This window comes from Loxodonta africana, chromosome 23, assembly GCF_030014295.1.
Source record: "Loxodonta africana isolate mLoxAfr1 chromosome 23, mLoxAfr1.hap2, whole genome shotgun sequence".
Classification (NCBI taxonomy): Eukaryota; Metazoa; Chordata; class Mammalia; order Proboscidea; family Elephantidae; genus Loxodonta; species Loxodonta africana.
Window position 1 is genome coordinate 74,177,403 of NC_087364.1, and position 13,503 is coordinate 74,190,905.

Here is a 13,503-nt window from a genome sequence, read left to right on the forward strand (position 1 = left end):
AATGGGAATTACAGAACACATGGAACCTGAACATAGACCAAGAGCAGTCATTGAAACAGAACAAGGGGACATTAAACCAAAAACCAAACCCAGTGCCGTCGAGTCGATTCTGACTCATAGCGACCCTATAGGACAGAGTAGAACTGCCCCATAGAGTTTCTGAGGAGCGCCTGGTGGATTCGAACTGCTGACCCTTTGGTTAGCAGCCGTAGCACTTAACCACTACACCACCAGGTTTTCCAAGGAGACATTGTGTGGTTTAAAACCAGAAAAGGTATGCATCAGGGTTGTATCCTTTCACCATGCCTGTTCAATCTGTATGCTGAGCACATACTCCAAGAAGCTAGACTACATGAAGAAGAACATGACATCAGGATTGGAGGAAGACTCTTTAACAATCTGCATTATGCTGATGACACAACCTTGCTTGCTGAAAGCAAGGAGGACTTGAAGCCCTTACTGATGAAGATCAGACTGTGGCTTTCAGTATGGATTATACCACAACATAAAATAGACAAAAATCCTAACAACAGGACCAGTAACACAGTGATAAATGGAGACAATACTGAAGTCTTCATTTTACTTGGATTCACAATCAACGCCCATGGAAGCAGCAGTCAGGAAATCAAATGACATATTGCATTGGCAAACTGCTGTAAAAGATCTCTTTAAAATGTTGAAAAGCAAAGGTGCCACTTTGAGGATTAAGGTGCACCTGACCCAAGCCATCGTATTTTCAGTTGACTCATATGCATGAGAAAGGTTGACAATGAATAAGGAAGACAGAAGAAGAATTGATGATTTTGAATTATGATGTTGGTGAAGAATATTGAATATACCTTGGACTGCCAGAAGAATGAACAAATTTGTCTTGGAAGAAGAACAGCCAGAGTGTTCCTTAGAAGTGAGGATGGTGAGACTTCATTTCATGTACTTTGGACATGTTATCATGAGGGACCAGTCCCTGGAAAAGGACATCATATTTGGTAAAGTAGAGGGTTAGTGAAAAAGAGGAAGACCCTCAAGGACAGGGACTGACACAGTGGCTGTAACAATGGGCTCAAACATTGCAAAGACTGGGATGACGGCGCAGGACAGGGCAGCGTTTTGTTTGGTGTACATAAGGTCACTATGTATAGGGTCGCTATGAGTTGGAATTGACTCTATGGCAACGCGTTTGGTTAACAACAACAACAACAAAAAGAACCTTTACTTAGGATTGGTGGTCCATACATCTTTTAAAGTAGTTTTCCTACAATTTTATATCAACATAAATACAGAAGTTCCCATTTCGATGACTTTTCCCCTCCTGGTTCCACACCAGAACAGGGTGTGCTCTGTAGCCCTTTTTCTTATATGCATCAGAGAGATACATGCTCTGGAGTTAATGAAAAAAAGCTGTTAAGGTTTGAAGTTTACTACGAGTTCTGCTTCTCAAGGACAACTGCTCCACTGGCATGTAGGGGGAAAAATAGTTTGGTGAGTTTATTGACATTTGGAAAAATAATCCAATCCCATTGTGTATAATCGGTGTTAGCTGGACTTGCAAATTCTACAGGTATGTGGTTACTTCTCTACTTTCTCTCTCTTTTGCTTGGGCAACTGCCACATTGATGCACTGGAGCCACTCTTCTGCATTCTTCTCATCCTTGGCCTTGAAAACATAGGTTTTATTGTCTGTGAAGATTTCGAAGGCCCGAGGGAGAGAGCGGTCTCTGCGCTTCTTGGCCACAACTTTCACGCTCTGCACCTTGCTGAGTTCTATCGGGCAGTCATCAGGATCATCTTTCTGAAATGCATGGAAAGGCAAGAACATGAGCTGGCTTCCAGTGTAGCAAAGACCTCTGGCCACTAAGAATTTTCTAAGAGAACCACAATTCTTTCACTTTGTATGGCTCAAGGCCTTTGTTAGCTTGGTTTCTAAGGCCTCAAAGAGTCATGACAACAACTGAAGCAGTAACCGATTAGTACATTACAAATTGGTACAAGACAGCCAATTTATAAAAAAGTATTTACACCATGGGGTTGGGGGAAATGCTTAATTCGTACTTCTTTGATTTTATGTCATTATCTCTGGATACGAATACTGTATTAATAGAGCAAAATCCAGCTGTACAATTTGGAGTACTAGTTGTTCAGAATTTGAGATAATTTGGGAGGTATGAGATGGAATTTTTCTTTGTGTAACCTCTGAGGAAGGGTTTGCTAAACCTTTAAAGAATAAACAGAGTTCCAACGTTTAAGTGGATCAAACTGTGAAAATTTCTGGAGCTTCGGAAGCATAATTTGCCCACAAGCAATAAATTAAGAAGTATTTAACGATTTTACATTCTCTTTTCATCAAAGCAGAGGCTTATTGGTCTCTGCCACACCAGGGTCACTGTGCTGGGTAAGCACGGATCGTTTCACAGAGTCAGATAAGGCAACTCTAGATCGGTCACTTTCCTAAGTGTATTTTGTCCACTGGAGAATGTCCCTTTGTTTGAGAGTCTTGCTAATTCTCCTTTCTCATCTCCCTGTTTCTTTCACAATGGAGAGGCACCCTTCTGACCCATTCCAAACTTCCTATGGAATATTGTCCAACGTGGAAAAGTCTCAGGAGCACAAAACAACAAGGCAATCAAAAAGAATTGGTGTCGGGGAGCGTCCTTCAACCACCATGACCCACTCTCCCGCAAGGGATGAGTTTCCAATAAAAGCTCACTTTTTAATATTTAGTAATTATTTATTGCCTTTTGTATCATACTTATGGATTTTCATAAATTTACATATATGAAAGATAACTTGAGAAAAACTTTTTAACACTTAGAGACTCATGGCTGCAAGAAATTAAAATAATTTCAATTTATATACATATTTTTGTCACAGTGAAAAATGATAGTGTGATCAAGATAAAATACGGTGGGAGAAATGGAATGGCAACAGAATTTCAAAGAAAAAAGAAGCAATATAACAATTTCTATTAAAGAACTTATTGAATGTATTTTTAAAAATGGATGCTGTTGGTTATCAAATTGCTAGTCCAATGGTTACATTTAAAAGGAGAGGTGTAATCTTCTTATTTTAAAATGTCAATATTTACAATTCAACAGAAATTACAGTCCTACAATCATTTAAATTTATGATTAAAAATGTTGATGGAACTTAAGATAATGCAAGTTATCGCACAGATTTTTTTCAGAATTTTTCTAGGAGGTGTAAGGATAAAAGCTCAAAGACATCCGCACTGAACACTGTTTTGTTGGTCTCATCGGGGATGTGGTAAGTAACTGACAGACACAGAAATGCATGTCTTTGAATTAGTCTATAACAGAGATACTGATGCATCGAGGAAGTGATCAAGAAAAAAGTGGCCATAATCATTTCATGAGGGGCGATGAAATCAAGTAAGAAAATAACGGCAGAATAGACAGAGAAAGGCTATCACTGCCTAGCTGGTTGTTGGAGAACAAGACCTTCAGAAAGCAAAACAAAGAACACTGCAATTTTCAACTTCGGTTCTCATTTAAAAGGAGTTCCTGGGTGGTGCAGATGGTTGACACCCTTGGCTGCTAACTGAAAGGTCGGCGGCTTGAGTCACCTGGAGACGCCCTGGAAGAAAGGCCTGGCAGTTGACTTCCGAAAAACCAGCCATTGAAGACACCACGGAGCACAGTCCTACTGTGACACACACCGGGTCGTCATGACTCAGAGTCGTCTCCACAGCGACTTTTTTCTTCTCATTTGAAAATGCACATTTCTTTCATTTACGAGAATGCCCTTTACGAGGCGGCCGGAGCGTCAGCGGAACTGCTGACCACTGCTAGATGACCGTGCCCGAAGCAAAAGCTATTCTGCTGTGATCCTCGTGCTATGTTACATTATCTCTCAATATCTGAGCCACATGTTCTCTTAGAATTCTGAAATGTCAGGCCATTATTTCACAATAAGGATGTGAAACAAGATAGCCAATTAAAAAAATAGCTTATTTTTCAAACTTCATTAAAAAGCTTTGAATCAAGAAGTATGAAGGTCATTATTTGAGTTCAGGAAAAACATTCTATGGACTAACTGTGCTTTGCCTCAAGGGATCTGAGAAATCACTACATTTTCACATCTATTTCTGATTTCTTAAATAAATCAGGAAATTCAGACGGTGATTTAAAACACTTAAAATGCTTCAATGTGAACTTATGCTAAAAAAATTAAGTTTTTGGTGAACAGAGACTGAGGTCTTAAAAGCTTGAAAGCAGCCATCTAAGATACAACTATTGGTTTGTTCCTGTCCAGACCAAAGAAGAATAAAGAAAACCAAAGACTTAAGGAAACAATTAGTGCTAAGGACTAATGGACCACGAGAACCACAGCCTCCACCAGCCTGAGACCAGAAGAATTAGATGGTGCCTGGCTACCATTACTGACAACTCTGACCAGGATCATAACAGAAGGTCCTGGACAGAGTGGGAGAAAAATGTAGAACGAAATTCAAATTCATAATAAAGACCAGACTTAACTGATCTGATAGAGACCGGTGGAACTCCTGAGACTATGGTCCTTAGACAAACTTCAAACATGGAACGGAACCCACTCCCGGAGACCACCTTTCAGGCAAACATTACACAGGCCTATAAAGTGAACAATAACACCTGGGAGGAACGCGTTCTTCAGGAGAATCAACTACCCGCAGCATTTGCCCAAAAGTAAAGTTCAGAAGGGAAGAAGGGGCAGGAGAGATGGGTGAATGGAAACGGGGAAACCAGGGAGGAACGGGGTAGAGTGCTGTCCCATTGAGTGGATGGCAGCTAATGTCACCAGACAAAATGTGTATAACGTGTTGAATGGGAAACTACCTTGCTCCCTAAACTTTCACCTAAACCACAATATAACGTTCAAAAACAAAAAAGGTGTTTTAAACCTCTAATAACTGGCTAAATTGAACATGCCATTACATTTCCCTTTCAGAAAGATCTTCAGCCACAGAAAAGCCCATGTATTTTATAAAACACACAGAAAGTAGCATGAGTTCAGAGAAAGTGCCATAAATATACATTAAGTTAAAAGTTCAAACACATTTGATAACGAGGACTCTTAAGATGCAGCGTACATGCGCAGGGTGAGTTGTAAAGTTTTAGTAGTTTAACGCCTTTGGTTAATTCACTCAGACACAGTTTAGTTTTCCACAGCTCTGTACTGTGCGTGAACCTGGGAGGGACTGTGCACTATTTACGGACATGGCTTTGGTGGCACACTGTCTAAGCCTGTCTCGGTTTCACCTTCCCTTCCTTGCTGGCTGTGACCTTGGATAAGTCCATCAGTCTCTTTGAACCTGTTTCCTGATCTATGAAATGATCACCATAATAGTACTAACATCACAGGATTGTCCTGAGGATTGAGGCAATCCAGCATGGCGCGTGATAAGCACTAAATAAGTGCTAGCCATTATTATTATTATATTATATATGTTATATTGTTATAAGGTCTCTGGATGGCACAAATGGTTTGTGCTCAATTACTAACCTAAAGGTTGGCAGCTCAAACCCACCCCCAGAGGAAAGGCCTGGCAATCTGCCTCTGTAAAGGTTAGAGACAAGAAAACCCTGTGCAGAGCCGTTCTCCCCTGTAACGCATGGGGTCACCATGACTGCGAATCGACTTGATGGCAACGGATATGATTATTATATTTAAAAATAGACAAGAAGTCAAGATTTCATTCTCTCCAATCCTGAATGAAGAGAGTTTAGTGGTAAAGTTGATTTCAAAAGAAGGGAAGGGGATGGCTTTGTGTCGTTGGCTGGAACAGAACGCTATTTCAGAGGTTTCCCACTGAAAATTCAGGATATAGATATTTAATGAGCACCCTAGTTCAGAATGAAAATGATGTCAAATCGAATGAATATCTTTACCATTTATGAATATAGTAATACATTTCTCTAATTAGAATTGGACTTTGTTGACTACAAGCGGTATTTAGAAATAAGTCAGCCTTCCTTCCTCTTTCCCTGCCCACTATCCCCCTTCCTCAGCTCCCCCAACCTCCAGATATAACCTACAGCTACATAAGAAATCAGGGTCACTCTCACAAGCCATACATGTGTATAGGTGACTCATAAGGAAACAAAAGGCACTGGGCTGGGGTCAAGACCACTGCGTAAGTGCTCTGCATTTATCTTCTAAAACTTTAGTCACGGAGAAAAAAAGGCTCCCTAACAAACAGCAGAGGAGCAGGGAACCAGCTAACACAGGAACAGACAGAGCAGACAGTTAAAGGGATATATGCAATGAAACAACACTGTAAGGTTGTACAAGGGAGAGGGAAAAACAAGTGTTGGAGTTTAAACTCAAGACGAAATGCCTAGCTGGTTGGTGGAGATTAGGATCTTAAAAATGCAAGAGTGAAAAAAATGACAGAGGAACTTACAGATTTCCCTTTTTGAAACAGAAGTTGACTTCCGGCCAGGGTAAAATAGCGGGTTTTCCACCTTTTGATCAACTTCCATCTGACTTGCTTCTCTTTAAGTTTTCCTTCCATGAGAGGCTGGCCATCTTGATTAACGACTGTTGAAGGTAACACAGAATGATCAAGCCATTTATTGTCCATCATTTATTTGGCAAGTAATCAAAAGTCAGAATTGCACTGTGGACCAGAACCAAGGAAGCATATTTGGAAAGAGGGCTAAACAATTATGAGTTTGGTTAACCTTTTCCCTTTGGCCCCTAAAAGCAAGCACAATTCCCAATTCAATGGGAAAGTGTTGAAAGCTCTCGTCAAGATTTTCCAAAGGAATATAGTTCACAAAATGAGCATCTGGTTAGCAGCTATGAAAGTTCATCCAGACGCCCAGCTTTCTGTGCTCATCAGCGCCTTTGTTTTACGATATTCTCTTGCTCAGATTGGAACGACCAAATCGGTTAAGAACAGAGTTTCAACTTTTGGGCACAAAATATCTAGCATGCCATTAGGTTCATTTTCTACTGTTGATGTTTCCAGTAACTAGGTAAATAAAAAATGAAATTTCCATGCTTTATGACACATGAACTGCTTAGAAATATAGCTTTAAAAGTGACCAAGTATACGGAGCTATTTGGCAGCAAAGGTCAGTGCAGCGCTCTGAATAGTATGTTTCCATGAAGCCGTAACACTCAGCAGCAAACGCCAACCTACCAGCTCCTGTGTGCCTGTTATTTCTACTCTCTGTCACACACATTCTCTCCACATTCCCATCTTCACCTCGTCAACAACTAACTTCCATATCTCAACTCAAATTTTGCTTTTTCAGGACACCTTCTCCCAGTCCCAGAGTGGCTTCCTCTGTAATATGCCACCATCACATACCGTCTGTTTTCTTTAGAGCAGGTACCACCCCTTGTAGACAGTGATTGGTGCTTTTCTGATTAATGTCCTGGTTTCCTATGCAATTGGAAATGCCACGAGGGCAAGGTCTTTGCTTTAATCACTGGCGTATCACCAGGCATCTAAACAACAAAAAACAAACCCAAACCCACTGCGGTTCAGTCAATTCCTACTCATAGTGATCCCATAGGGCTTCCAAGGCTGTAAATCTCTACGGAAGCAGACTGCCACATCTTTCTCCCATGGAGTTGCTGGTGGTTTCGAACTGCCAACATTTCAGTTAGCAGGCAATTGCTTTTACCACTGCTCCACCAGGGCTCTTGAAGTAGTAGGCATCTAGCACCCATAAAAACCCACGGCCATCAAGTTGATTCTGACTTCTAGTGACCCTACAGGATAGGGTAGAACTGCCCCATAGGATTTCCAAGGAGTGGTTTGTGGATTCGAACTGCCAACCTTTTGATTCGCAGCAAAACTCTTAACCACTTCAACACCAGGGCTCCATCTAGGACAGTACTTGGCAAATAGTAGAGAGTCTATAAATATTTGTTGAACTAATGGATTAATTCTACATTGAAGTAGAGTGTGTATGATTACATGTAATTATAGAGTTAGATCCTTAATAATGTTGGAAGTTTGGACTGAGGAATTTCATTCCTTTTACCAACCACATAAGACTCACTCTTCTTTCAGATTCATGTGAAAGCATTTGGTTTCTGCGGGAACAGGCAATGGAAAGTTCAACTTGTAGTATGAAAAAATACACTTATGTGCATTTATGCTCAATCTTCATAGCACCCTGAATGAAATTAAGCCCACTCCATCGCTTTAAAATCTGGACAGTACCTATTTGACCATATGAACACAACCTAGTCTTCCTACTCTACCATTTGTCTGTCTCAGTGTGGGTCAAATAACTGCCTGAGACAGCAGGATTTGCCCATCTTAGCAGAGGATTTTCTGTGTAAGAATAATGTGATGTAAAGTTTTCATCGACAGAGTTCTGTTGAGGCTAGTTTGGCTTGTTTGTGTGTTTATTTATTATCTGATGAATATTCAGTTGGATGTTCTCTGAGGTCAGGGAACATCCACCCAGGGTGGATCTAAATGACTATGGAGGCCATACAATAAAAGGGTTAAGCAGACATAAAAACATAGATACGAACATACTTTGCATGTTAAGTTTGTAGAGATAGATGTCTCTTCACAAAGAAATTCGTTCCCTTTTGTCTTGAAACGCGTGCCTCCTTCCTGTTTCATTTCTCACTTTTGATAGAGATTTGTTGTTGTTAGCTGTGATCAAGTCAGCCCCCGACTCATGGTGACCCCACGCATGAGGGAACGAGACACTGCCCCGTCCCGTGCCGTCCTGTGACGGGCTGTGAATAGTACTGTTTTGCTCCACAGGGTTTTCTTTGGCTGATTTTCGGAAGTAGATCAGAAGGTCTTTCTTCTGATGGAGACTCAGGTACTGAGAAATAGTCTTCTACTCTAAGAAACACAACGGCACAGGTTTACAGACAAATGGCAGCTCGTTGCTGGCCTTTGCAGGGGAGACAGCCCTGAGTGGTGGGACCACGGCAGACTGGAGACACAGGCCTACCTAAGGTGGCTGGCCCTTACTCGGCTGCATGTCAAATGTCCATAGCTGCTGGGCAGCAGCAGAAATTACTATTGACGTGCATTTTGATTTTTTGCAAGAGACATCAGGTCAGGAATAGAAAATTTTATATAAAGTCTGATTGCCATATGCTCTTTTTTTCCTGGATCCGATGCAAGCCAAAGAGAACACAGCTGAAGCCCAGATCTGGACATCGGGCCACCTGCTGTGACCTCTGGTATGATCCAGAAATCTGAAATGCATATTTACTATCTTGTAATAGGCTTTATGGGTGTTTTGATGAATATATTTTGTTGATGTTATATTACATGTATTATTCATATAAGAAGGAAGTGTGGCTGCATTTTTCATACAACTTATGTAAGAATATGTAGCTACCACAAGTAGCTATATGTGAATCTAGAGTAAAATAGACATCATTGTCAACCCCAAATTAAGGCTAATAAGTGAAAATAAAGTAAACATCAACTGTATTGTTAGATAGTGATAAGTCCAAACCAAAAACCAAACCCATTGCTGTCAAGTCAATTCGGACTCATAGCGACCCTGCAGGACAGAGTAGAACCGCCCCATAGGGTTTCCAAGAAGTGATTGGTGGATTTGAACTGCTGACCTTTTGGTTAGCAGCCGAATGCTTAACCACTGTGTCACCAGGGCCCCAGCGATGAGTACCAAAAAACCAAACCCATTGCCTTCGAGTCGATTCCAACTCATAGCGACCCCATAGGACAGAGTAGAGCTGCCCCATAGAGTTTCCAAGGAGCGCCTGGTGGATTCAAACTGCTGACCTCTTGGTTAGCAGCCGTAGCACTTAACCACTACACCACCAGGGTTTCCCCAGTGATGAGCAGGATGATGAAAATAAGAGGGGTAATGAATGAGTGACTTGGGAGGTTGGCGCATATGCATTTAAGTGGTGGGGGATAGCTCTGACATTCGAGGTGACATTTTATCTGGGGCATCAGTGATGAGAAGGGTCTCCCGTCTTCTGAAAGGCCTTACAGTGGCTGGTGCAGCACACAGCAGAGGGTGGTAAAGCAGGAACTACAGATACTTGACAACAGATATCAAGGAGACTGTTTTAGTGTTCTGCGTTGCCTTATGAGCACTACGTGATTCAGAGCGTCTTTAAAGCTGGCAACGCTCTTTCCAAATTACAATTTTCCATAAACAGAGCGGCTCCTTCCTTTGTGTGGCCTCCGCACCCTGCCGCTGCCGCAGTTAAAGCACTTTACACAGTGGGTCTCCCCACTTTTACACAGTCCTGGAGAACAGGGACAGCCTTAGCACGCTGGGCTCCCAAGGCCCAGTACAGGGTCCTGGTGGTGCAGTGGGTAAGTGTTTGGCGGCTAACCCAAAGGTTGGCGGTTTGAATCCACCAGGCGCTCCCTGGAAGCCCTATGAGGCTATGAGGCTGTTCTTCCCTGTCCTGTAGGGTTGCTGCGAGTCGGAATTGGCTCAACCGCAACAGGTTAGGTTTTTATCTTCTTGGTTTGGTGGATCACGAAAGGCACACAGCCTATCTGGACGAGGAAAGGAAGCTGTATGGAAAGGTCCAAGGGGAGGAAAAAAGGCAAGAAAACAAGCAAATGACAATAAAAAACCCACGTCAAAAACTGGATTTAAAAACTTTCTACAACACACATTTCCCATGCTTTCTGATTAGAAAAAAAAATCGCTATTCTAATGGTAAGGTTCAAAGTTTTGCTTACGAATTCAGAAGATTTGGATTTGAGTCCTTTTAAGTACAGTTTTCGAATCAGTAAAGAAAAAAAACAAAAAAAGCCCACTTGCTCAATGGGCCTGCTGAGAGGTCAAAAGTGAAAATAAAGAAATGTACCTGAGGAGACTAGGTAAGTAGCAAAGGAGGACTTTTGTTAGAGACTTTACTTGACAGCTTGTATCACAGTGGTTCCTGCCATGTCTCACACTTCCACGTTTACTTAAAAGCACTTGAAATAGAAGTTAGGGTAGCTGTGATAATTTGAAATCAGGATTAATTTAGGTAATACTGAAGCACACAGATCCTTTTGGATCTGACACAGGCAATTAGTTGCACATATGTCTCTTCAAGGCAGACCCAAATGTTTAGTTGGAAGGGTATATATGACAAAATTTGCAAAGAGGGCTGGGCAAAATAATTGAGGGAAACACTGGAGATGTGGTGTGGATGGATGGCCTGCCCACATGCCCATAATAACCATGATGAGAGACTGGAGATAAACTCATGGAGGTTTACCAGCAAACACAAGGGTGAAGGATTTCAGAGAAATGATGCTAAGCAAGGAATTTTTGTTGTAGCCCAGTGAGAATTAACCCTGAGAGAAAAGTCCATGCAAAGGGTTTCGGGAAAGAAATTGCAGTGGAACTTGATAGTGGCTGAATGTTTGGGCCCAAATGTAGGCGTTAGAGTCAGTCTCAGAGAATTTACTACAAGCCAGGCTATCTTTAGCTTTAAAAATAGTTTTAAAAAGCCAAATAAAAGGAAGATTAAAAAAAATTTTTTTCCCAGCTGCTATCCCATTTTTCCTGCAATTATGCTTAGCTGATGAACACTAGGCATGCGTCTGTTTATTAAGCCTATTGCCCACTGCATGCCCTTGTGAGTGAGTAATTCTCACACGATATCACAACTTCTTCAAGGCCAAAAGAGAAGTAAATTTTTTCCTAAGGATTTGTCATATTCCTTTTGACATGTGGGGGGAGACTATGAGGGCATGACCATATGTCTAAAAAAATCTTGTTTGCATGTAACACAGAGATATTTTCTCACTTGCCAATTAACAACAACACGTTACTTCATTCAGAGAACCACTATTTGGCTAGGACTCTGTCTATCAACTGGGATCCATTCCTTTCTTTAAATATTATTTGGCTGCCAAAGCTATGGCATATGACCAGAATTTTCTAGTGCAACTGGAACTCAACTGTCATGTTTATCCACCTGAAATTTTTCAGAATGCTAATAGGAATATTTATGCATTGATTGTATTATTTTTGTGCCCCAAGAGTTAAGAAATATTTATGTTGATGAAAAATGCGTTTTGAAAGTGTTAATCTTACTCAGGAAACCCTGGTGGTGTAGTGGCTAAGTGCTACGGCTGCTAAGAGGCTGGCAGTTTGAATCTGCCAGACACTCCTTGGAAACTCCATGGGGCAGCTCTTCTCCGTGCTATAGGGTTGCTATGAGTCGAAATCGACTCAACGGCAGTGGGTAGAATCTTACTCAGGAGCCCTGGTGGCACAGTGGTTAAGAGTTTGGCTGCTAATCAAAAGGTCAGCAGTTCAAATCCACTAACCACTCCTTGGAAACCTTATGGGGCAGTTCTACTCTGTCCTATAGGCTTGCTATGAGTCAGAATTGACTCGGCACTATGGGCTTGGCTTTTTCTTTTAAACTTACTCAACGTGAAGTGGATGAATAGAGTGAAATAATAAGAGGACAAATACCTTAAAGAGAGAAGGCTCACAACAGGAAGAGTAAACCAGGAAAGAATATTCATCTCTCCACTTGTCACCCATCCATCCATCCACTCATAGACTGGAGCACAGGCAAGCTGTGAGACACTGTGTTTGGATATGATGAGGTTACAAGACAGGAAGCATGGATTTTCCATCATGGCAGGGAGGTACAATTACAGCTCAGCGTAGGTTGGTAAGTGCCGCTGGAGAAGCACCAGCCAAGTGCTACAGAGTCAAAGGAAGGAAACTGCACTTGCAGCTGGGAGGAGGTGACAGGAGAGCTGGGCCCCCGGTGAAGCAGGAAGAAGGATATTCTAAGCAGAGGGAGAAAAGGACTGAGGTACAAGAGGGATATGTGAGAAAAATGCATGAAAATAACTCAATTAATTAACTCAGCAGCGAATTTGCAAAACAGTTGCTTAGGGATACAGTCATAGGCTGAGGGCTGAGATAAGCCAACTCAAGGTTCCTGAGGTGTAAGATCCAGGAAAGAGCCTAGTATCAAACCAGTCATGAGGAGATCATATTGGACTTCATTTGAAAGTTTTTCTGAAGCTCTGTAGAAAGGACCTTGCTTTCCTTAAAGACCGAGGTGGGGCCTAGAGCTGGGGAGGATCCAGCCAGCACAGGCGTGAAGACTCATGAACCCCAGATGGGAGAAGCCTTAGTATTACAAAGGTCCCGGCAGGAAAAAGAAGGCATATCCAAGAGGAGTAATTGAGGGGATTAATAAAGGGACAATTTACACAGATGTAGGCCAGCACTGGGGCATCGGTGGTTCCATGGTAGAATTCTTGTCTTCCACGCAGGAGACCTTAAATGATTCCTGGCCAATGCGCCCCATGTGTGGCCACGACTCGTCTGCCAGTGGGGGCTTGCTGTTATGCTAAACAGCTTCGCGGAGCTTCTAGATTAAGATGGACGAGGAAGAAAAGCCTGGTGATCTGCTCCTGAAAATCAGCCCCCCCCCCCCCAAAAACCCTGTAGCTCACAAAGGTCTGATCCACAACCAATCATGGGGACGGCGCAGGGCCCGGCAGTGTTGGCTCTGTCGTGCACAGGATTGCAGCGAGTTGAGGCTGATTCGATG

The 13,503-nt window shown here is 42.1% G+C and overlaps 1 protein-coding gene across 2 annotated transcripts in view; it reads right to left on the reverse strand.

Moving 5' to 3' along the window:
• Nucleotides 1-1,238: 1,238 nt before the first annotated feature.
• VEPH1 (ventricular zone expressed PH domain containing 1) overlaps nucleotides 1,239-13,503 on the reverse strand; it is a 251,398-nt gene continuing 239,133 nt past the window's right edge. For both annotated transcript variants that reach the window (XM_003416131.4, XM_003416132.4), the window contains 2 exons: nucleotides 6,398-6,534; nucleotides 1,239-1,789 (listed from right to left, as the gene is read on the reverse strand). In XM_003416131.4, coding sequence (XP_003416179.1) covers nucleotides 1,553-1,789; nucleotides 6,398-6,534 — 374 coding nt within the window. In that variant the 3' untranslated portion in view covers nucleotides 1,239-1,552. The remainder of the gene's footprint in view (nucleotides 1,790-6,397; nucleotides 6,535-13,503) is intronic.